The sequence below is a fragment of the Argentina anserina genome, chromosome 6 (assembly GCF_933775445.1).
Source record: "Argentina anserina chromosome 6, drPotAnse1.1, whole genome shotgun sequence".
Lineage (NCBI taxonomy): Eukaryota > Viridiplantae > Streptophyta > Magnoliopsida > Rosales > Rosaceae > Argentina > Argentina anserina.
This window is the reverse complement of record NC_065877.1, coordinates 35,534,966-35,560,693: the sequence shown is the minus strand read 5'-3', so window position 1 is coordinate 35,560,693 and position 25,728 is coordinate 35,534,966. Positions and strand designations below refer to the sequence as shown.

General features: G+C 36.7%; 4 protein-coding genes and 1 non-coding gene across 5 annotated transcripts; all 5 read left to right on the top strand.

Moving 5' to 3' along the window:
- The first annotated feature begins 355 nt into the window (after positions 1 to 355).
- LOC126797439 (uncharacterized) lies at positions 356 to 1,778 on the top strand. Its single transcript, XM_050524069.1, has 4 exons — positions 356 to 619; positions 733 to 786; positions 881 to 940; positions 1,454 to 1,778. Exons 1-4 carry the CDS (start codon positions 356 to 358, stop codon positions 1,580 to 1,582), a joined length of 507 nt encoding a protein of 168 aa, XP_050380026.1. The 3' UTR covers positions 1,583 to 1,778.
- A 617-nt stretch (positions 1,779 to 2,395) lies between these two features.
- Positions 2,396 to 2,468, top strand: TRNAR-CCU (transfer RNA arginine (anticodon CCU)). The gene has a single exon. It is a non-coding gene; the product is annotated as a tRNA-Arg (tRNA).
- Positions 2,469 to 3,621: 1,153 nt separating this feature from the next.
- Positions 3,622 to 4,804, top strand: LOC126799550 (gibberellin-regulated protein 14). Its single transcript, XM_050526776.1, has 4 exons — positions 3,622 to 3,740; positions 3,856 to 3,897; positions 3,976 to 4,366; positions 4,607 to 4,804. Exons 1-4 carry the CDS (start codon positions 3,684 to 3,686, stop codon positions 4,789 to 4,791), a joined length of 675 nt encoding a protein of 224 aa, XP_050382733.1. The 5' UTR covers positions 3,622 to 3,683; the 3' UTR covers positions 4,792 to 4,804.
- Positions 4,805 to 8,719: 3,915 nt separating this feature from the next.
- On the top strand, positions 8,720 to 11,503 carry LOC126797435 (vegetative cell wall protein gp1-like). The gene is made up of 5 exons (XM_050524066.1): positions 8,720 to 8,773; positions 8,878 to 8,919; positions 10,225 to 10,836; positions 11,001 to 11,250; positions 11,364 to 11,503. Exons 1-5 carry the CDS (start codon positions 8,720 to 8,722, stop codon positions 11,501 to 11,503), a joined length of 1,098 nt encoding a protein of 365 aa, XP_050380023.1.
- A 2,617-nt stretch (positions 11,504 to 14,120) lies between these two features.
- LOC126797434 (uncharacterized) lies at positions 14,121 to 17,505 on the top strand. Its single transcript, XM_050524065.1, has 4 exons — positions 14,121 to 15,825; positions 15,946 to 16,180; positions 16,377 to 16,647; positions 16,729 to 17,505. The coding sequence occupies exons 1-4, from the start codon at positions 14,121 to 14,123 to the stop codon at positions 17,503 to 17,505; spliced, it is 2,988 nt and encodes a 995-aa protein (XP_050380022.1).
- The last annotated feature ends 8,223 nt before the right edge of the window (positions 17,506 to 25,728 follow it).

Sequence of the window (25,728 nt, the reverse complement as noted above, 5' to 3'; positions counted from 1 at the left end):
TTTTATTTCTTTCCAAACATTTCCAGCTCTCTCAACATTTGGCCGCAGACGTACAGTTTTAATGTCAGTCGATCAACTACAACTTGAGAAGAAGAACAAGGAGCATATTGTCAAAAGGGTACGGACAATGTTGCCGAGCACGACCAACTTGAGTTGAGAGAACGGGAACAATGACCTCCTAGCTACAACAAGAAAGAAACTACGTGAGCAAAAGGCCCAAATGGCCCAAAACCTCCTTGTAGGCCCAACTCATCTCCCACTCTATCTCACCTGTGAGATTGTCAGAGATAAACTGATCTCAGTTGAAAGAGAAACCAAGGAAGCGAGGATAGAGTAGAGCTCAGCGAAAAAACAAATGGCTACCATTTCAGTCACAGCATTCTCACTTCTGCACCCAATCCCTACCCTCACCCATTCACATTCCCATTTCCCATCTCCCACTCTCTCCTTTCGAAGCCTTTCCAAGCGTTTGAGTTCACTCAGCAAGACCAGGTCCCGCAGACCCACATTTCTGAGGTCAGCTGAGGAAGAAACACTTGTCGAACCAGTCCCTGAAGAAGCCGAGCAGCCTGTTTCGGTGCCTGTTTCACCTTCCGACACTCTCACCATGTTTTTTCAGGTGACCCTGTTTTGTAGTTGTTCACACAAAATTTCTATGTAATTGTTTTGTGTTGGGAGTAGTTGGTAGTGTTGTGTGTGACTTTTTGGGTTTTGGTTTTAATGTTGTGGAAGGCCGATGGAACGTTGAGTGATGCTGCTGTGCCTGCAGTGACCAAAGCGTTAGAGGTACGTTTTGTGTTGTTGTTTGTGTTTTAAAGGAGGTTTGGATGTGATATTGTGAATGAATGAATTTGATGTTAGTACATGGATTTTGTTGTAGGGAACTGAAGGGGTTAGCAACTTGAAGGTTGAAGTTCATGAGGGTATTGGAATTGTTGAGGTGCGTATGTCTACTACATCATTTGCTTTTCTTGTGAATGATGGTGTTAAGTGTTTAGAATAAGAGATATAAAGATGTGATGTTTGATCAACTGTTGAGATAAACATGCATAACTTACTGACAATGACAATAATATTTACAGCAGGAAATGTGTATTATGCATTATGAGCAATTTCTATCAAATGTCGGATAGTTGATTTACTTAAGCTGTGATGTACTTATATTTACTTTGGTCACGTCTTTATGTTTTTCAAATCCACATTATATGCATTTTCTTACAACTGTGATCTGTTCTTAGAAGTTGTTGATCAATGATTACATACACTTACGATCTATGGTAATACAGAGAGGAGAATGTTGTATTGATAATGAGTAGTTTCTATCAAATCTCTCAATAATTGGATTTACTTGAATCTGTTTATACTGTGATCATGCCCCCTTCCGTGTCCTAATTTGTGTAAAACACCTCCAGATTTCAATGAGATGACTCATGTCCTTTTATCTCTTATCCAGTTGAAAAAGCAGACAACAGTACAAGCTACTGGGGTTGCTTCCAGTTTGGTTGAGGCCATACAGAGTTCAGGATTCAAACTACAAACTTTGAATTTGAGTTTTGAGGAAGAAGAGGAAATTGCTGTATAGAGCTTGTATGCTTGTCTACTAGTATATACACAACTCAAGCACAAAAGATCAAGAAAAGTATCATCAAATGTCTGTTGCCATGGACTCATTGTTTGTGGTTAGTGAGGATCAAATTTTCCAATAGTTATAGGCTGCCATTTCTAATTCTTGGTGAAGTTGTATCTGAGACTAGTGAATAAACAAACATTAGACCTCGATCATGCTTTTAACTTTGTGAAGTTGCATCGTTGTTACATCACTTACATGTCTCTTTCGCATGGCTGTCCATAACAACACCATGATTGCATCAAGGGCATTCATGCTTTAGATTCCAACAGTAACCAAATCCAGGTTGCTCTAACTTGGCCAAAACCATAGATTGCTGGCCTTTGTTCTACAATGTACGTATAAAGTTTACAGCTTTAGACTGCAAAGGCAAGCTGAGGACAAATGATATAGCTGTAAGAGAGTAAAAGCAAGCAAGCATGATATCTACTGATCTGGAGCAGAGTGAGGGACTTATCTAAAAACTTAAAGCATGGAGGAGAAAGCTGAAAGGCTGAGAGAATGAACACGCTTGCTTGTTCTGAGTTGTGAGTCTGATAGTGATAGGAGCCCAATAGACACAATAATTTCATCCGTAGAGCTGTGGGTAAGTGTGTTTATAAGGTAGGTGGTCTCTTTACTACCGAAGTTCAGAGATAGCATGATGTCTTGGCCTCGATCGACTCATTTGATCGTGATAGGTCGTATAGCATTCTCCAGCAAGTCTTTGTGATTTTACTGTTATGATTTTAGACTAAATATCATAAATGACAACTTAGACAACATCAAGCGCCTGTAGCTCAGTGGATAGAGCGTCTGTTTCCTAAGCAGAAAGTCGTAGGTTCGACCCCTACCTGGCGCGCTTCTTTGTTCTTTTTTTTTTCTTGTTTTAATTTGATAAAGTTACCCTCTTTCCTAAGCATAAAGAGTTGTTGAATCATTGGTTTTAGCTGTAAGAAATTGATGAGATCCCTGAGCTTCAATTTCCCCAGTTCATACACACAGTCTGTACAGTGCAACTTGGATTGGCTAACAACACTAAACACTTGGTAGAGCCTAGTTTGGGTCACATACAGTTGTCAAATTGATAAATAATGTTAATGATTGAATTGTATATGATATGAGTTGTGTAGTCAAGGTCACTGGCAGGCTAAAAGAAACTGAGATTGAGTAAGATCACTCTCTGACATCTCATACCAAACACGTTTCCACTGATGTACTCAAATTTGGCTTGAAAAATGGTATTAACTAGATGAGTCCAGTACAAAATGTAGTGAGATGCATTGGGATTCATAATGTTCTCCTCGTTAACTCCATATTTCTCAGTCACTGATCCAGAAACAGCCTCCTCCCACTTTTGCTTCCATCTCAGTCAAACTATTGAGCATATATATCTATATATACACTATTTGGATCTAGCTATATTTTTTCTTATGTCGGTGTTAATGGCATTTGTATTCATATAACAAGGGAGAGGGGGCAGCCCACAACCCTCCAGATTGTTTTTATATGAATACAGATATCGAAGCTATACCAAACAAGGAAGATGAACAATGAATTTTCAGGATGAGAAGGAAAATGTGTTGGCTTTGGTTACAAGTTTTGATTTTGATATGTATGTATGAGACAGGCCTCGTGTGAAGGATCTTAGTTTAATAATGCTGACATATAATAAAACCCTCCGGTATTAATAATTTAGGGGTGTATAAGGGGGACACCGTCCTTGGGTTGGGGTAGGTGGGTAAGGTTGAACTAATTTCAAGTCAGATTTTTAGGACAGGCAGCCTTTACTATAAGGGCACAGTATACTGAGCACTTAGTCTTTACTGACCACTTGATCTAGTCATTCATCATCACCGCCATCATATCTGGTAATTTAAAGCTGTCAAGCACATTAATCAGTAGTTCAGTACTAATTTCCAGCTGTGAGATAAATATCAGATTGCTGAGTTCTGAAAATTTACCAACCCTACCTTTCAGCACTACCTATATATTAACCCACTTTCTTCCTCTCCTTGACTCATAGATCTTACTCAGCAAGAAGAACCCTTCTTGGTTCACAGAACTACTTCACACTATGGCTTCCAAAGCCTTCCTCCTCCTCTCGGTCACCGTTCTCTTTGTTGCCACAAGGGTATGACACTATAGTTACTCCTCTCTTTAGCCCTTGACTTCTCTAGCATTGTGTTTTACTAATTATACTTGAACCTTGGCGTTTTACATAAATAAATGTTGTGTGTTTTTTGTAGGCTTCATCATCTCATGATCTTCATGAGGAACTCAAGATAAAGGTAGTGTCTCCTTTTTCTTTCTTGTTTCAGTACTACTAAAGCTCCGATCTTGATTGAGTATGTTTGCTTATTTTTCAGGCTGCTTATGTCCAAAGCCAAGCACCGCCACCAATTCCGATTGTCAAAGCTCCGGCGCCACCACCTCTAGTGACCAAGCCACCAGTAGTTCCTGTGGCTCCAGTAGTGAAGCCACCTACTTATGCTCCACCGCCAAAAGTGATCAAGGCACCCACTCCAGCACCACCTCTAGCTAAGCCACCAACTTATGCTCCACCGCCAAAAGTGATCAAAGCGCCCACTCCAGCACCACCTCTAGCTAAGCCACCAGTGGCTCCAGTAGTGAAGCCACCAACTTATGCTCCACCACCAAAAGTGATTAAGGCACCTCCTCCAGCTCCATCACTGCCCAAGCCACCAGTGAAGCCTCCCACCTATGCTCCACCACTTCCCACTGTCAAATCTAAAAAGGGTAAGTTTTTGTTACCTTAATTCCTCACCATAGAAATGTACTGAGCTTGAAGTTTCCCACATGAATTGTAGTGTACTAATAATATTACTGTAACACAATGCGAAATTTTGTTAAGAATAGGGCCTCTAGCTCCCCATGTAAATACTTGCTAAGCTTATAGCCTAAAATTTCGTAACCTTAGATGTTCCATTTCAATGTTTGATTGATTTATCTGATGTTATGCTTTTACAAATTGCGCAGATTGTATTCCACTATGTGAACAAAGGTGCTCTTTGCACTCGAGGAAGAGGACGTGCATGAGGGCTTGCATGACATGCTGTGACCGCTGCAAATGCGTGCCACCAGGAACTTACGGCAACCGGGAAAGATGCGGGAAGTGCTACACAGACATGACCACCCACGGCAACAGACCCAAGTGCCCTTAAAAATAGTAAAAGAAGCTCTCTGCTGCTAGGCAATTAAGGATGTAATTAATAAGTGTGAGAGAGAGAGATGCGAGAAAATGTAATGGTTTTTAAGCTAGCTAGCTACTTCGCTGTTGCATCAATTCCATGGCCATTTAGTGATTTTGTTCAACATCCCAGACTCTTTATTCAATCAATACCACAACTCCATGTCTCCATGATCGATCTATATCTCAAATTTCCCAGTATAGCAAATTTTAGGTTAGCCATAAACCCAAATTATAGTGATAGTTCGGCCTAAACCCTAAACAATTTACTTCAACAATCATAACAGAAATTAATAAGTATCTGCAAACAATGTGATGATAGTAAAGTAGTGAATTAACTCAATTGGGTAATAGAGCATGGGCCTTTAGACATTTGCTCTGCTTAATTGGAATAGAGCTTTAACATACCGTTTTCTTTTGAACCAATTGGGCACTGTCGTTTGATGTCTATCAATTTTGGGTCCTATACTAATTACGTAAAAACGATTGCGAATGCCTGCTCTTTCCGTTAATTCCATTTAAGCTAAGTTACACTAGAGCTCAATGCACTGCATGTGGTATCCACATGTATGTATAAGATTATAAGAAACAGAACCAGTGGTATTGATTTTGACAAAGGAGTACCTAATTTTGACACTATTTATAATGCATCTGATTTTGCTTGTGTTGCGGATACAGTCGTCTGTTATTCGAGTCCTCCATGTTTAGCTTCGTTGTTACACAATACAAGAGTACTAAAATGGTCGTAAAAAATCTGTTCTTTTTATTTGCGGCCATTCTCTTGGTTACTACAATGGTAAGTATTGATTTATGCATTCTATTTCATCATTTTCGATTCACTTGTGATACTTTAATGACATCCGTATTATTTTTAGGTTTCAGCTAATGAATTCGAAGAAGAGAAGGTTAATCTCAGCAGTAGGATCACGAAGCCACATGTAAGTAATGTATGTATATATGTATGTATGTATGTATGTATGATCGCGATAGTATTCTTACCTAAAGAATTTGAGGACTTTTATCAATGTACACAATAAACACATATATGACTCAATTTGATGATTTCAACCGTTGTTCCTTAATATTCATATGCAAGAATAGTGTCTACGAGAAATGAATCAATTTTATAATCATTAGCTAGGTCATTCAAAAACATGTGGAAAGAGACTATACTCCGTCAAATATAATTTAATACGAACACTGCTAATAAGATGGATAAATTTTTTTAAATTGACTAACTTTTTGTATAATTCATCTGAGTAGCAGTATGTGTAACTTGGTAATGAGTGGTTTGACTATCAAAATAAATGGTAAAAAATTAAAATAAAACACTCATTGTACAAGTTTACAAATTACAACTTCCTTAATTATGTGTACAAATAACTCTATCCATGTCTGTGATTGTAGATACCAATTCTTGGCAACGGACAAACTCCTCAACTTCCGACGCACGAGGTTAGAGATCACTGCGTAAAGTATACTAGACGTGTAAACATAAGTTGTTACATAACCCAGCAAATTCTTGTTCTATGATCTTATCTATATTTCTCGTACGGATTAAATCGTAAGGGCTTTTGAAAATAATTAAATAATAAGGGTTGTTTGCCAAGTTAACTTTGTGAATTGCAGTTCGTTGATATCATTCCCTCCGTAGGATCACGGCGATAATTCGCAGTTCAAGGATTGGCATGAAGCGTCTTCCGACGATGGCTCACTTGTTCAAAATGAATATGGGAGGAAGTTCGGCTACCGCTCAAATCATGAGGTATTATAAACTGTTGTGACCTAAACTTTTTTTTTTAAATTGTTTAGTTCTAGCTATACATTTGATAGTTCTCCTATGGCAGAATCCTAAAACTATATTGATGAACTAAAATTTGGTACTAAATTTTAAAAACTACATTTTGCTTTCAGGGGAGTGTCAGCGAAGGCAACAACCATGACTTCTCTAATATCATACATGAAGAGCCATTTCATGAAGAACCATTTCCTGCTGCCGAACCATTTCATGAAGAACCATTCCATTAACTTAAGTGAGTTAAGTCTCCACAAGTAATAATAGTGTCTCACGAGCGGGATCGGAAAAATAAGCTTGAGAGTAATTGACTCAATTCAAATATTGTTGTATGAAATACTGTCAAGTACCATAGGCCATAGCATTTGTGTTAAATTAGTATAATATAATTGTTAACAGTTAAGTATCATATTCTTCTTCAATAAAAAATAATAATCATATTCTTCAGTGCTGGATGAAGGCCAGGGCCTGACGGTCGGTAAAATATGAGGGTCGTCTGAGCGTCAGAACCAAACCAACTAACACTTGTGGAAGATACTTGCTCAATTCTTCATAAACGTCCTCACGATTGACCGTTATGGAGATACACAATTCCGTATATATAAACATTTCATTTTTGAATATGCAATCGACCTAGAGCTAGAGGTAGCCTTCTCATGTCTAAACCTTCTTACCTAGCCAGGATAGTCTATCACCATGCCAGTGGCACCTCGATGGAGAGCAACTTAATGTATCTATATGCTCATATATGCAACCAAGAACGCAGTTCACCAATTGATCAAAAACAAAACTATCTCATGCAGAAACTGAGATCGAACAGATCTAGATTAATATTTTGTCTTGGATTAATACTTGCATAGAATCAAAAGAGCGTACATGCCCGCCAATCCTGTACTGAATAACATTGAGAATGTCAGCGCGCGTAGGGAACTAGGGATACGAGGATCCCAGAAATATTTGGTGCTCCAGCCCTTAATTTATATCGGTAACATTGTACCGCCTCTACAAGGCGTCGACTCTCTTGTAAACTAGTATATATATTTGTTGCAAGATATTCCCTGAACAACGATCATCAGTGTTATACTCGTATTGCCACAAGTGCATGTCGGACAAACCATTTGCAGCGGTTGTAGAATGTCATACAAGCCAAAAGTAACAGCGTAACGAAAACAATTTTTTCTTGTAATCTCGATCTGCTCTATCCAATTTGGTGGAATTGCAACAATTATGACACGTACGTGAGATATGAATGGTGTAAAATAATCTAGAACACGAAGTTAGTTTAGCGTAATATACATGCTTTATGTGAGCTAATTGATAGTATTGAGCGTTGGCTTTTGCCTGTGGTAGCAGTTAACAATTCAATTATACTTTTAAAAAGTTATTTATATTTCTTTTTCACTAAAATTGTGATCCAAAAATTTGAGGACAACACTCCAATTTGGGAAGAAAAGTTGGAACAAGCCGTCGGAAGGGTTTTGCTTTGGTCGGCTGGGATAAAGTCTGCTTGAGAGAAAAATGTATAGAAATATTCGAAGCTGATTTTGTAATTTTTTTTATAACATTAGATCACTTGGAGGATGTAGACTAAAAATTTAATTAAATTATCTCATTTGTGGTGTGACTTAGTAATTTACCGATTAATAAATAAGTGAACTACTTCAGTCTTCTCATTAATTATTTTCTCCTTTTTCCTTTCATTTTCTCAGTCTCCTCCGGAGGAGGACTGGTCTTTTTGGATTTGCTTTAATCAACCAAAACTTAATGTACACATGAAGTCTATTTTCGATCAATTCGAGCATTGTCGTTTGATGTCTTGCAATTCTAGATCCTATGCTAATTACTTCAAAACACCTGAAAATGTCTTTTCTTTATGTGATGTCTATAAAAGCTAATTTCGACCATGGGGTCCGATGCATGTCATGTGATATTCACATGCATCTATATGACTATAGGAACATAGGAGGAACATAACCACTAGTAGTGCTACTGCAAGGTAGTGTACCTAATTTCAACACTATTTATACCACGTTTGATTTTGTTCCGCTGCAAATACAATCACATGCTACTGTTCATGTTCGAGCTTCAGCTAGGATAGAGTACCACAATGGTCTTCAAAATTTTGCTCTTCTTCTTCGCCATTCTATTTGTTATTACAAATGTAACTAATTCATTACTTAATATTTTTTGTGTACAAAGACAGTGTGGCTATTTAGTACTTCAACTTCAACAAAATAACATTTTGATGGCATCGTGTTTTTATAGGTTTCAGCGGATGAGTTTGAGAAAAAGGCCATGAAGCCAAAGGTACATTTTTATGGATATGAACATATGTGACTTATGATTAGTGATCCTGATACGATATGTGTATTAAACATCCATGTATGACTTCAGGCCTCAAAACCTAATTGACGCGCAAACTCCACTATTTTCTCTAAACAAGGTTAAATATATTCATTCATACATACTATTGAATCATTATAAGAAGACATGTATACAACAATATTCCAATTAGTTGTACGTTGTTGCTAGGGGCAACTCCAACCATTTGTCTAAAAGTTATAATAGTTTTAGTATTTTCAAATTCGTATCTTTGAAGAGCTAATCGTCTATTTGATTTGAATCCTACTTTTAAAGAGGGGAGTGAGTGGGGATTGGGAAACCTTAAATTTAGAACTCAAGTTACTTTAGCAATTTAGCAATGGTTAGATGCCCTAATGACATTAGGATGATAAATAGTGTTCTTAAGATATCTTCAACCCATAAGGCTAAAAAGTTGAATTATTCATCGATGTGATATCAATCTTTTATTTTTAGTTTTAAATTATATTTTAAGATTTGAGGTTGTCCTTATATGTTTAAGTATTATAATTTTGTATTAGATTCTTATTTCAAGTAAATAAATTATTTTCATAATTAAGAAATTAGTTCTGATATTTTATTATATATGTTAATTGAAATTTTTATTGCATCTTACTTCTCTTGTTTAACCATATTTGATGTGATAATATTTTTTTTTTAAATAAAAACAAATGAAGTAATAACATTGTGAATTCATCTTCTTCGCATGTCGAATAACTAAATAAATAAATAAATATATATACCTATAGATTGTATTAACCAATTATATTAAAATTAATTATATTAATCAACCAAAAATTAAATTAATTGTACTAATTAACAAATAAATAAATAATTGTATCAATCATCAAAATAAAAGTTAATTGTATTACTTATCAAATTTTAAATGAATTGTATTAATACAAAATTATAATTAAAATTAGATATAATTGATAATGAAAATTATATGTGGATGACCTACTAAATAAAAAAATGAAATTAAAACTCACTCAAAAGACTAAAATACATTGTTAAGGACTATTTTAGCCATCATCTAATGTCTTTTAACCCTTAATTTAAAAAAGGGGATAGAGATAAAAAATGCTAAATGAAAATCTTTTAGTGAGAAATGACCTTAATTATAAAGTTATACTATTATCATTACGTTTAATTAAATATTTTTTATACATTATTGATCACGAATTCATTATTATCATTGTTTATTATTATTATTATTATTATTTAATAGAGGACGATGTTATTGTTTTTTAGGTTTACGATGACGAGAAAATTCCAAGAATTGGGTCGTCAGGAGTTGGAAGGGGAGGTGGACGTGGACGTGGATACGGAGGTGGAGGGGGAGGTGGAAGTGATGGGAAGAGAGGTTCGTCGAATGGGGGCGAAAAGCCAACACCCGAAAGACCGTCCCCTAAGCCAACACCGTCACCGTCGAAGCCTCCACCAAAGTCTCCGCCATCAAAGTCTCCGCCCCCCAGGTCACCGCCTAATTCCCCGCCCAAGTTTCCACCGCCCAAATCTCCACCGCCAAAAGCACCTTCCAAGTCTCCGCCCCCGCCCCCGCCCAAGTCTCCACCGCTTAAAGCACCTCCCACGTCTCCGCCCCCACCCAAATCTCCACCGCCGAAAGCACGTCCCACGTCTCCGCCCCCGCCCAAATCTCCACCGCCGAATGCACGTCCCACGTCTCCGCCCCCGCCCCCGCCCAAGTCTCCCTCTCCCATATCTCCACCACCAAATGCACCTCCCACGTCTCCGTCGCCCAAATCTCCGCCGCCGAAGACACCACCACCGAATGGTCCGTCGCCTATGTCACCACCGCCAAATGCTCTGCCGCCACCAGATGCTCCTTCGCCACAGGACGAGGTACACAATTACGTTATGATTAACTAGATAATGCATCAATTAATTAACAAACTTTTCCTTGACATGTTGTTACAACTCGTCATAATCCATGCCAGCAGCCATATATGCGATTAAATCCTATATACTTCTTTTGTTTGATCACGTTATGCTTAACCCACTCTCAGGAACCACCCATAACTGACTACTACACTTCACCAGTAGATGAAACACTGATGCCGACAGATCCCAAACCTTCTCCAGAAGAGCCGCCAGCGCCGGATGACGGCGACGACGACTCTCCCTTACCTCCAGATGATAACTTACCGACTCCAACCACTCCAGCATTCAATACTCCTAGTGACCAGCCAGGCCAGCCAGGCCAGCCATGGCCAACCGAGGGACGACCGCACCAAGCTCAACATGATCATACAGATTGTAAATAAACATATCCTTCTACATATATATATATATATATATATATATATATATATATATCCATCAGAACTGCTAATTCATTTGCTAATTCAATTAACGGGGCGTACATGCAGATTGCCAAGGGGAGTGTAAACCGAGGTGTGAGGTTGATAATGCTGAAAAGGGGTGCCTGGCGGACTGCGTGAGAAAGTGTTGTGACAACAACGGCTGTGTTCCACCACCAGGACCTTATGACGACGACATAGAGAGTTAAAAAAAACATGCCTGTTCCCCCGGCTACGGTTGCCCTTCAAATAAGATGGCTTAATTTCCCGCGTTTTTTAAACCCTATATTTTTCATCAACGTGAACAATCATAGTAAGCGTTAATGGATTATGCTTTTCAAGCTCGATCAATTGTTATGAGTTTATGACGTCTGAAATGTACTTAATCCATCTTTAACGACTGTTTCGAAAAAAGGACTTTCATTGATAGGAACTTAAAAGTTAAATCTCGATAATTCTCCTGTTCTACATCGAACTGCTTCATTATAAAGCTGAAAGTGCATTTTTATATGTATGCTCAATTAAACTAGGAATATGTATACAAAAAGTGCTTGTATGCATCTAAGTGATCTAACGTGCATGCATGTACACGGTGCTAAATATATGAGCCGTTTATATGCACGTTTTGAGTACTATGTGTTTATATTGAATTTATAAATTGTAACCATGCACAATGCGTCTGTGTACTAAAAACTATCCACATTGTACTATTAGTTCAAATACCAATTCCCGGAAAATTCTAATATACATCAATATATACTATACATCTCACATCCGACGGTCGATATTGTTTTGTGAGTGGTGTCAAAAAAATAATATCTGTTATCAACCGTTGGATGTGGGATGTATAACATACATTGATGTATAGTAAATTAACCCCCAACTCTCGGGGCGGATCCAAAAATATTCGTTAGATTGGGAAGAACTAAAGCAACAAAAACAATTCAAAAGAAATTCATTTATGACAAAACATGAGGATAATTATCACCAAGATTACTGAAATAACAAAAAAGGAAAATGTTTTAGTGCCACAATATGGCGCCAGATCTGGCGCCGCAATCCTACGTGGTATGCTACATCACATTGTTATGTCAGCAATTACAATAATCACAAAATGTCATTTTAAAATGAAAAAATAATTATATCCTTGTTAATCCAACCGTCGTAGATTATTATAAAAAATCTTTGTAGTTCTTGTTTATCATTTATTTTTTCAAATTATAATAAAAAATTGATATTTTAAAGTATACTTGAAATATAATATATATATATATATATATCTGTGTGTGTGTGGGGATGCCTATATGGTAATTGTATCAATTAATTATAGCCATTAATTAATCATAAATTTATATAAATCACTACCAGAAAAAAACACTTAGGCTAGGAAAAGGAAAAATCTTCGTCACCTAAGACTTTGTTAGACGACACAATAATTCTCGCCTCTTAAGAAATAATTTTCGTCGCCTGGATAGGTGATTAAACGACGCAAAATAGCTTTCGTCATCTAAGTAGTTAGTTCGGCGACGACATAGCATTTCCTCCCCTAAATAGTCTGTTAGGCGACGAGAGAGGATTTTCTCGTTTAAGAATATGCTTTTTACACGACAAACAAATTTTTTTGTCGTGTGCTTACGGCTTAAACGACGAATATGCTTTTGTCTCCTAAGGTATTTCTTAGGGGACGAATGAAAAGTCTTAAGGGAGGAAAATGTTCCTAACCTAAGTCTTCAATAATGACTATAAGTGCAGGTTCTGTTTCCAGATCGTGAAAAAAAAGGAATGAACATGATAATTTTCTCCCACACAAATTTCCGGCGATTTTCAGTGTTAGATGTTCAATTCTTCAAATCGGGTTTATCCTCAGCTTAGTCTATCATTACCCATCGGATTCTAACTTGGTATCTTCTCTTTCTCATTCTTTCTTACCATATCATCCATTTTTCTAATTAGTACTATTCCTTGAACAATACCAGGCATATATTGATTGCATTTTTGTGTGATTATGTTATTTGTGTGTATTAATTATACATACTCATTCTTGATTGTTGTGAAGTTATATTGATTTGTGTAGAATTTTTTAAATTTATGTTATTTAATTATGAATTAAGTTAAATTAGTTAATATAAAGAATTGTTTTTGTATTATGAAATTTATGTTATTTAATTTATGATTTGTTATATATATATATATATATATATATATATATATATACTACTCCTTAGAAATCTCGTTTAAGAATCATATATAATTTTTGAATTGTCCTATTTCAAGAGCACAAGACTTTGATTCACATTTCGTATAATTCTTGAGTATTCGATTTTGATCGTGCATGGGTATATATATTTTGATAGGGTCTCCCAATATTGTACCTTATGTGCATCTAGCTAGGTATAGATATTTGTGCACTTGGAAACTATAGGGAGATGCTGTCAAAATTTTCCGAGGACTAAAATCGAATATTTAAAAATTATACGAAATATGAAAAAATGTGTTGTGCTCTTGACTGGGATTAGGACCCTAACTGGAGGCATAAGGTGATGAACAAGATCAAAGAAAATACAATATTTTGTATTTGTGACACTTGATTTGTGATTATTTGTTGTATCTCTCATATGTAATTAACAGGATATGGACAAAGACAAGAGTTGGATACATTTACCAAAGGAGAGCATTGAGTACCAACAAGGAGTCCTTGATTTTCTACAGTTTGTACATGAACATGGTGATGGAAAGAAACAACATAGGTGTCCGTGCTTAAAATGTCTCAATACCAAGTGGAAGACTATAAAAAAAATGTATGACCACCTAAGTAACAATGGTATAATGCGTAGTTATACAACATGGAGTAAGCACGGCGAAGTAGCTGATCATGAACCTACTTATGACAGAACATCTGGTGGTAGTTTCGAGCCTGATCATTTGAACCCAGCTATAAACATTCTACATGACAGTTTTCCTACATTTGCTCCAACGCATGAGGAAGATGCAATTTATGATACAACTACTGACACAGTTCATGTGCTTCCGTACACCAACACTCATGATTATGATAAGTATACTAGACTGCTTGCACGAGTTCAGATTCCACTATATGATGGTAGTCCTCAGACTGTTTTGGGGACCATTTTGTCACAAATGCAGCTTAAAGTGAAGAACAGGTGGTCAAATGAGGCTTTTGACAATATGTTGAAGAATGTTAAGAATATGCTTCCTCAACCAAACAATCTCCCTGATAGTTATTACAAGGTGCACAAGATTTTGGGTGACCTTGGCCTAGGCTATGATAAAATACATGCGTGCAAGAATGATTGTGTTCTGTTTTACAAAACGAGAGCAGAGCTTGATGAATGTCCAATATGCTTCGAGTCGAGGTGGAAGGAAGGTACAGTTAAGGAAAACAGTGTTCCAGTAAAGGTGCTTCGTCATTTCCCTTTGATTCCGAGGCTAAAGCGTTTGTATATGTCTAGACACACTTCAAGTGAAATGAGATGGCATGGGGAAAGAAGGGTAGATGATGATACTTTGAGACACCCTGCAGATGGCGAGGCTTGGAAAACCTTTGATAGATCATTCCCTGATTTTGCAGCAGATGTTCGAAATGTAAGACTCGGGCTTGCAACAGACGGATTCAATCCCTTTGGAAGTATGAGTTTGGCTCATAGTACATGGCCTGTTATTCTTGTGCCGTACAACCTGCCTCCTTGGATGTGTATGAAGAAGGAATTTAGTATGATGTCTTTGTTAATTCCTGGTCCTAAGTCTCCTGGAAAGTGTTTAGATGTGTATATGGAACCATTGATCGATGAGTTGTTAAAATTATGGGAAAATGGAGTCCTTACTTTTGACAGGCACAGTGGAAGTTCATTCATTATGAGAGCAGCAGTTATGTGGACTATAAGTGATTTTCCTGGTTATGGGATGTTGTCGTCTCAAGCTGTGCATGGGTACAAAGCATGTCCGGTCTGCTTGAATGAAGTTCATTCTGATTGGCATGCTGGGAAGGTGTGTTACTTGGGTCACCGAAGATGGCTTCCAATTGACCACTCTTGGCGGCAGGATGCAGAAGGATTTGATGGCACAGTCGAGTTTCGTACTAAACCCCGAGTGTGGTCTGGTGATGAAATTTTGGAGATGCTGAACTCATTTGATTTTGGAGTGTTGAGTGGTGATCCTGCTATAATGGGAACAACTCGCCCAGATGATATGATGTGTTTTACACACAAAAGTAGATTCTATGATTTACCTTATTGGTCGAAATCAGTATTGAGACACGCCCTAGATGTCATGCACATAGAGGGGAATGTAGCTAATATCATTATGGGAACAACTCTTAGTCTTAAATACGGTAATAAGGATACTGTGAAAGCGCGCGAGGATCTAAAGAAGCTACGAATACGAGAACATTTGTGGCCAATAAAGAAGGGGTCAGTGACGAAATTACCTCTTGCTCCTTACACTGTGCATCCAACTTTGAAGAGACATGTATTCACCTGGTTTAAAGGAGTAAAGTATCCTCATGGGTATGCAGGTAATATATCTCGGTGCATTAGAGAGCGAGAAAATAAGTTTTGCGGATTGAAGACTCATGACTGTCATGTTTTGTTGCAACGACTTCTTCCAGTTATAATTCGACCCTATTTGCATCCAGATGTGGTGGAACCTATAATAGCACTCTGTCGGTTCTTTCAAAAGCTATGCGCTAAAGAGCTCAAGAAGTCAGAAGTTCTTATATTGAAAGAAGACATTGTGTACATCTTGTGCAAATTGGAGCGGGTTTTTCCGCCCGCTTTCTTTGTCATTATGATCCACCTGATGGTCCATCTTCCTGAACAAATCTTGCTTTCTGGTCCAGTACACTGCACCTGGATGTACCCCCAAGAAAGGTGCAAATCTTTACATCATTTTTTATGCCCTTAATTACACTTCACAACAACACTATATATACTAATTGTGTAATTTCAGACAACTGGGGCAGTACAAAAGATTATGTAAAAGCAAGAGTAACCCAGAAGGATCAATAGCGGAGTCATACATTGCAGATGAATGTGTGATCTATTGCAACTTATATCTCCAAAATAGTGATGGGGCGGAATCTTCAACCATGGCTAGTACCAGACAACACTTCAATCTTTCAGTTGTTTCAGGAGAGGTACGACACTTTGGTACTTTACCAAATTTTGAGAGATTAAGTGATCCTGAGCTAGCTGAAGCTCATTGGTGTGTACTACAACACTGCAAAGAAGCTCAGTATTTCCTTGATGAGCATTTGAAGCTCATTAAAGCCAATCCAAGAGATCGGAGGCCTAACGTGACACATAAAAGAAAGTTTCCTGATTACTTTCTAACATGGGTACGTTTATTCACAAGCTTGCAAAATAATTGTCCATTTTAATAATTTCACTTATAATGTATTTATTACACCATTTTGTAGATGAGAAGCCTAAGACAACAGAATAGTGAATGGTGCACACCCGAATTGTACCATTTGGCATGCAAGCCAAAACACCACAGTGTACATGCGGGATGTTTTGTCAACGGCGTGAAGTTTGTAACACTTCAACGAGATATAAACCACAAAACCCAAAACTATGGGGTCATGGTACATGGGGACAACTTTCCCTACTACGGAGTGCTACTTGCCGTTGTCGAGTTAATGTATGGAAATATGAGCGTTGTACTGTTCAAGTGTAAATGGTTCAATACTAATCCGAATGTGCCGAGGAGTACGAAGATGGATTATGGTATGTTATCAGTGAATACAGAGACAAGCTGGTACGACACTGAGCCGTTTATTCTCGCCACCATGGCAAAACAAGTGTTCTATCTTGATGATCCTAAAGCTGGCCCTCCTTGGAAAGTAGTTAACTTTATGTCACATAGGAATATATGGAGTGAGACCACACTTTCTGGCGGTGAAGAACTTGATGATGAAGAGGACAACGATGAAGTTCATGAACCATATCAAGAGCCTTCCCCATCTCAAATATGTGGTTTAGATGATATTCGCATCAACAACCACTTACACTTCGTGCAAGGAGATCAATTCATCACAATCCCAAACGAATCTACATCTCAAAATAGGCAGGGAGACCATGGTGCCATTGTTGAAGGAAATTATGCTTCAGAAGACGACATCTTTAATGAATCGTACACAACGGAATCAGAGGCAAATGATACAGAAGATGAGGATTGGAATGAAGACAATTAATTAACGACTTTAGTTTCTTTTTTCAATATTAATTAAGTGTAATAATATTTAAAACCCTTAATATTATATATGAATGTTTTAGTATACACTAGAGTGATGATTAAAACTAATGCAACAAAACTTACTAATTAATCCATTAGAATCAATTAACGGTGGGATGACTTAAATACTAAAATGAAACCTTAGGGTGCTAATATAAACCTAATCAAACCCATGGGTTAAAATAAAATAAAATCCAAACAAAAACAAAATCCAAAATAATTTCGGAAAACACTAAAAGCTGATTTTGAGGGCCTAAACGACCTCCGATGCCCGAAAAAGCACACATGTCGTGGCAAAGCTACGAGTTTGATTTCTGGCGCCGTTCCCTTTCCGAAAAGGTATAATTCACCCTATTCTGAGCTCGTCACCTATACATGAACAGTACCGGCAAACTTAGCCGACGAACAATTACATTTTCGTAAGCTATGTGGCCAAAATATTTGGCGGTTTAATTTCCCCCATTTTTTTTGGGGCGAAAATTTATACTTGGCTAGATAGATCAAAACCCCTAATATATCACACTTTCATCCTCACTTCGACTCTTTCTCTCTCTCATTCTCAAAATCCCCAAAACCTTATCGCAACACAGCATTTCAGAACCCAGCAACTAAATCGATCACCTCCATCGACAAGCTAATGAAGGTCGATCCTGTCACCTCCAACCCAAATCTTTGAATCGAAACCTGCACCCAATCTTTGAATCAAATCGATTTCAAGGAGAGTCTACCAGAGAAGGTAAAATCTTATAATCGATTTCTTATTTCTTATCAGGGAGAGTCTATCATTGGGTTGTTGTTCTTTCTTCCATATATTCTTTGACTGAATCGAATCAGAATGAACTACAAAACTACTTAAGCTTTGAATTTGAAATCTGGGTTTCCCAAATTGAAATGGGTTCTTCTTTTTTTCTATATGAGGGTTGTGATATTGCTTTATTGATTGTTTCAGAATTGAAACATTAGAGGGAGTTGAAGTTTCGATTGTTATTATTAAATGAACAGCTGGTTTGATGTGGGAAATGTGTGTTTATGTGTTAATTAATGTTATCCTTGGCAAGAACTGAACTGAATTGTTATGTTTTTTTTTCATACTCATTCCAGCAGTTGTATATATGCTTGTTTCTTTACTTTCCTGTGGGATGACTGTTTTTTTGTTTGTGATTGTGATTATGTGATTGGAAGTACAGGAATTATGCCGCAAACGAATGGGAAGAGAAAACAACAACAAGAGGCATTTGAGCGCTTCTTCAAGATGGCCAGCTCAGTAAAGGGCCCTGAACAGCCAATAAGGACACCACCAGCCCCTGGTTCAAGACCACCTATCCCTCCCCCGCTCCCTATTGACAGTTCAGACCCTGGTGCATCAGATTCAGATCCTGAAAGTAATGACGAAGGCACCTACAGTATTCGACGCTTACCTCGTCCTCGTGAAGATGGAGGTAATATGCGTTTAAGTGTATATAAAATCCTTTTAAGCCTATTTTTATGAATTCCCTTTAAGTATACCATGCGATTAATTGTTGCTTTTTTTTTGTGGCAGCACCACCCCCAAAACGCATTCGGGGGTTGGTGAAAGGATTAAAAGCCTATGACCATTGGAGAGTGCATGGTGAGAAGGTTAAAATTATCTTCGACAGCGAGTTTTTGCACGGACCAAACACTAGAGGTAAAAATAGCTGGCTTACTCATGATGTAGGCCACATTGTGAGAGACATTATTTCCATGACAAAACCTTCTTGGTGGGAGCATGAGGATGAAGAGAGGGAGAAGCTGCTAGATGAACTCAAGGTTAGCTAAAACCAAGTCTTCAATGTGTTTTGTATCAAACAAACTGTTTTTGTCTTAAAACTCAAGAAACTGTTTTTGTCTTAAAACTCATGAATTGGGCTGAAATATTTATATATGACTTGCAGTTATATTATGACATTGATTGGAATGATAAGAAGATGGTCAAGTGGATCCATGACCATGCTGCCTCAATCTATTGTAAATGGAAGAGCTGGATCAAAACAAACCGCAATAAGGAAACTCCTGATGTAATACCAAAAGAGTTTAAACATAGAAAGAAGGAGTGGAAGTGGATGTTAGGACACTTTGAATCTCCTGAGTTCAAGGTATATTAATTTCCTTGCTTTGCTAATTTATTTTCATGATCAACTAGTGAAGGTTACAATTGTTGTCATTATAACAAATTTGCTATTTCATGATCAAGTTTGGTCCCACATTTGCTGCTGTTACTGTAACAAATTTGATGCTGCTATTGTAACAAATTTGATGCTGCTAATGTGACAAATTTGGGACTGTTTGTTCTTATTTTTGCTACTGACATATGCTACTGTTAGTTCTTATATTTGATGCTGTTACTGTAACAAATTTGATGCTGCTGCTACTGTGACAAATTTGGGACTGTTTGTTCTTATTTTTGCTACTGACATATGCTACTGTTAGTTCTTATATTTGCTGCTGTTACTGTAACAAATTTGATGCTGCTGCTACTGTGACAAATTTGGGACTGTTTGTTCTTATTTTTGCTACTGACATATGCTACTGTTAGTTCTTATATTTGCTGCTGTTACTGTAACAAATTTGATGCTGCTGCTACTGTGACAAATTTGGGACTGTTTGTTCTTATTTTTGCTACTGACATAGGCTACTGTTAGTTCTTATATTTGCTGCTGTTACTATAACAAATTTGATGCTACTGCTACTGTGACAAATTTGGGATTGTTAGTTCTTATATTTGCACTGACATTTGCTACTGTTAGTTCTTATATTTGTTGTTGTTACTGTAATAAATTTGATGCTGGTACTGTAACAAATTTGGGACTGTTAGTTCTTATATTTGCTATTGTCATATGCAGAAGCGATCGGAAGCCAACACCAAGAACCGGGGTGAGAAGAAATTGCACCACACAACAGGCCCGACACCTTTTATCTATGGGGCGCTTGAGTTGAAGAAAAAGGGGGAACCGATGGCCCTACTTAAGAATTACGAGCTTGTGTATCCTGCTGATCACCCGGAAGCAATTAAAAATATAGTAAGTTGGCACTTGTTTGTTGAAATATGTGAATAATTATATGCATTTGCTTGTTCATATGAATGTATTCAGTTTTTGTAATTTAATTAGGTCTCACATCAAGAAAATATCACTGTGATTTGGAAAAATAAAGAGTAAACTAGGTTTGGCATTGGTAGCTTTAATATGAAATAAGATAGAAGGGTGCATATGTTAGAATCAGTTTAGCTAACTTGAGTATACATGGAAAACATGGTAGCTGATTAATTAGGTATGTCTTTGTTATTGACTCTAAAGCAGGAAGTGACCAAATGGGTTAGGATATCCAACTATCCAACAAAGTCATTCTGTAATCTATATCAAAAGAAACAAAAAGATTCTTTAGCATGCATTTGTGTTTTACATGGAGGTTTAATCATGATTAAGATCAGGGGTATAGCTTAGCTCTTATTGAGCTCAACAACATTACATTTATCATTTGTGTTGTCTACCTTCCTTGGTGATTGGGTAAAAAAAAAAGAATCATGTTGACATAGGTACAAATATGTGTGCTTTAATCATCTACTGTATGTGTGTGCAACAATCAACTAGTTGATGAATGTGATTATATATGTGTGTACCAATATATGCATTTTTCAAATTAAATGCAGCAAAAGATCAGACAGGAGGTTGATAGGGTGACAGCCAAAGTGAGGGATGAGTTTGAGGTTCCCGATGACCAAATTGTACACTATTTTGATGAGCCGACACAAGTTGAAGTTTTTATAAATGCATTAGGACCACGAAACAAAAATGAGGTTCGGGGTGTGGGAAGAGCAACTTTTGGTGTCACCTCTCAATCATCAAATTCTTCCACTGCATGTGGTCAATCCTCAACATCGACAAATGCGATTGTTCAAGAGGCTTTAAGTAGGGCTGCACGTTTGGAAGAGGAAGGCCGAGAGACCAAAGAGCGACTCACACGAGCCGAGCAAGAGGCCCGAGAAGCCAAGGAAGACGCCCAAAAGGCTAAGGAGAAGAATCTAGAGGCCATGGAGCGTATCAAGCGTTTGGAGGAGATGTGGACTGCAAGCAATCCATCTCAACCAATTACAAACTCCCTCAGTGGTGGTGGTAGCTAACTAGTGTCATAGACTCTATCCTTGGCATTTTTGTTAATAGTTGATTAGGGAAGCTGCATCTGCATCATAACAGTGAAGAGTATGTGTTTTCATTCATACATTGTAATCAAATGTCAGCAGATTCCTTCCTTTTGTATATGACCTAGGATAAAACTTGTTAACTACTTATATATTACCTACTTTGTATGAACAAATATATTTATAAATTAAATATTAAGTAATTTGTTGTGCTCTTTATTTATACATTAAATTTAGTAATTAAACAATTTATATGATACATGAGGTTTTTAATAGTTTCGTCGCCTAAGCAAACAAGCTTACCTCACGAAAACCAAAATTCCGTCGTCTCAAAAATAGTCTCTTAAAATTTTACATCACGAACAATTTCGTCGACTTAAATTCAAAATGACCACTATATTCGTCACCTAAGTGTAGATCTTCTCGTCATAATAGATCTTAGAAGACAAACTTATTCGTCAAGTAGATATAAACAGGACGAAAGAGTTGTCGTCGGCTAATTTTCTACTTAGACGACGAATTTGATACAGTGCCTCGTCTAAGACGTTACACGACCCACCTAAAGCGACGATTCTAAGGCGAGGAAACTTTCGTCCCCTAAGTTCTTTTGTCAGGCCTATGTGTGCTTAGGTGACGAAATAGTTTCCTCCCTTAAGTCATTTATTCTGGTAGTGAATTAAATATTAGAAAGTCATGAATCATAAATATGATATTAATTAAAATATGTATACTATAGGAAAAATAATATTTGTTACCTTACCTATCCCTTCAAATCGATTATACCCTAATAACAGAATATTTCATTTGAGAAAAAAAAACTAAAAGAATCTTACCAAAAGTGTTCATCTAAATAATGTTGTAAGGCAACTAAATCGTTTGAAATTTAAAAATAAATAAATAAAGTATCTAAATTATATATCTCAATTAAAATATTTTCTTAAGAATATATTAAATGTCGTATATATTACGTGTCGTAATTATATTTTAGAAGTATTATTTGATTAAAAAATGATAAAAAGAAAAAATAATAATAATTTGGAACGGTAGGATTAACAAGGATATGATTGTCTTTGTATTTAAAAATGATATTTTGTGATTATTGTAATTGCTGACATAACAATGTTGTGTGACATGCCACATAGGATTGCGGCGCCGAATTTGGAGCCATATTATGACGCCCTAGAATTCCTCAACAAAAAATTATGTTTAAAGCCTTGTCTATATATATCAGATTAAATGCATGAGTGACCAAAAAAAAAAGTTGAATTATCTAAAATTAATGTTTTGTTGAAAGAAAAACATCATTAGTGTGCATTCTCTATAGAATATAACAGAATGAGTTAATGACGTTTATGAACAATGAACGTAACATGTCAATGAACAATTATGTAGCCTTATTTACTATTTACTTCTATTGTAATCATGACTCTTACATCAAGAAGATTATCAATTAAATAAGTAGACCAATTCCATATTTCCTATAACATGTTATCAGCACGTAGTTCTAACGATGTGCTTGGTAGAACCCTAATTTTTGAAAAAAAAATCTTTTTGCCATGAAAAATTCGACACAAGAAGACGAATCTGATGGGAAAAAAAAGTATGCATAATTTGATTTTGTTCTACGACACCCATAAACTTGCTCTGGGCACCACGTTCTTCTTCTCTGATCTTGACTGCAGTTGCCACCCCACATCGACACTCTTTCAGTGCCATCATTTACGATTTTCGTTGATTGGATCCTCTTCCAGTTGAAGCTGTCAGATCCTTGCCTAGACCAGCAACGCCGGCTAGATCTACTTAGCGACGACCAAGCGCGCCGCAAGCTTAAGAACCCAGAATGGCGGCAGGACTTCACGGCTCCCTCCAAGCGTCACCTCGTGCATATGCTTTTTAGCCCGATTTGGAAGATCGAGTCATCGACCTCGTGGGGCGTCACTAACGCTAATCTCCAAGACCGGCAGTGCCCCTCATTCTTCAGACTCGGTCATCTTCTGTCCAATCCGGGGTCTGGCCCCGACTATGCCATCATCCTAGGTTTTGTAGATCTCGACTTGGTTCCGCTCAATCAGACCCGCGTCGGTCTTCCCTAACCCGATCCATGAGAGAGAGAGGAAGTTTTACCACTGAGATAAATCAGTAAAAACACAAGCATTGTAATTTTGCCTCCAGGTTAAAAGTATTTTTACCCCACAACTAAAAGTGTATTTATTTCAGTAATTTGATTTTAATTTTATTGATTTTCTATGTGATGAATGTAAACTAACTATATGTTTTCATTTTGATGAAATTTATCACACGATGATATAAAATTGAATGGAAAGAGTTACCTCGCGACATATATTCGTTGAATCAAGCATGATCGTGGAAATTAAGCAAGAGCAACACTTGTATGCAGTTTATTTGACAAACTTACAGGTAAGATCTAAATTAGAGTTGCCGTTGTCATTAAATTTCATTCGTATAAATGAAATTATGCATGTTACGTGAGCAAAATATTCTCTGTATTTTGAACCTGTTATATGCTATGCCATTTTAATTTTTATTAAGTAAATTTATGGCTTGCACGTAAATGATTTGTAATGCTATTTTCTTGCAGTGTATTTATATATCGCATTAAGTATATGTGAGTAGGGATGGCAATGAGCATGATAGGGTCAGGGGATCGAAATACCATACCCACCAATTTTCAATTATGTCCCTATACCTGCCCCAATCCACGTTAGAAAGTAATGAGTATTCCCCGTCCCCATACCCGCTCCAATACCCGTTAATGATATTTTGTTATATTATATAAAAATTCATATGAATTCTAGAAAAAACGTAAAAATATAAAATAAAAACTAAATATCATGATGAAATTAGTTTTTTTTTACATTAATCCAACTTAAACCAATACAAGTATAGTTCAAAATAAAATAATAACTATAAAAAAGTTTGTATTTACATAAACATTAATTAATTAAATAATATTAAAACAGATATAATATATATATATTATTATTATTGGGTGGGGATAGGGATGGGGATCAAAATACCATCCCCGCCCGTTACCCGATTCCATATTTCGAATATAGGGGATCCCCATACTCATTTCTCGTTTTTACCCATTACACAGCCTCATTAGGGTCGAATACCCTATCTGATGGGTAATATTGCCATCCCTATATGTGAGCACATTACTTTGTGTATACTGCTTTATTTTGCCAAATTATTTACCCACGTTAAATGATATGATCTATCTGTTGCATACGCTATGTCTATATAATTTTTATAATGATTGGATTTAGCATATTATATGCAATGAGCATTGCCATGATAATGAAATTTCATGAGCATTATAAGAAAAAATGGACAAACATATTCTTGTGATAAAGTATTTTCATGAAACATCGAAAAATACGATCATTTCAATTCTTGGTCTTCCAATTTGATTTGTATTTCTTAGAAATTAATTAAATTGTATATCTTTATTGTGATGATGTCACTTCACAAAGCTCCAAACTCGCAATAATATACCTTGGTGTGTATAGTTTTCATGAATGTTTATTAAGAGTTCTCGACAACGAAACTAATATGTCTTGTACTATATCTACAGTTGGTCATACTAACATAACATGACTTTCATATATTGTACTCTGAAGAATTTGAGTACCAACCTCCCCTACAAGCCACAAAGGTTCAACCATGATCGAATTATACGCCAACATGTTTCATGCACGCAGCCTGGAAGCATAATTAAAATCTCGAATGACAAAGTAAGGTTTCTGAGGACAAATTTTTTTTTTCCAATACAAATTTGGCATTATAAGGCAATAACCCCAAAACAAATGACAATTACTATGGACATGTAGTTTCATACAAACCGATCAATTACAATTGGTAACATTGTACCATGTTTAAAAAGGTCTAGGGGATATGACATGAGCAATGAAGTGTCATGTTACAAAAAGAATATAGAATCATGACAATACGTTGATTTGAAAAAGCATATTCAATATATGAATAACATGACTTCAAAAGAAT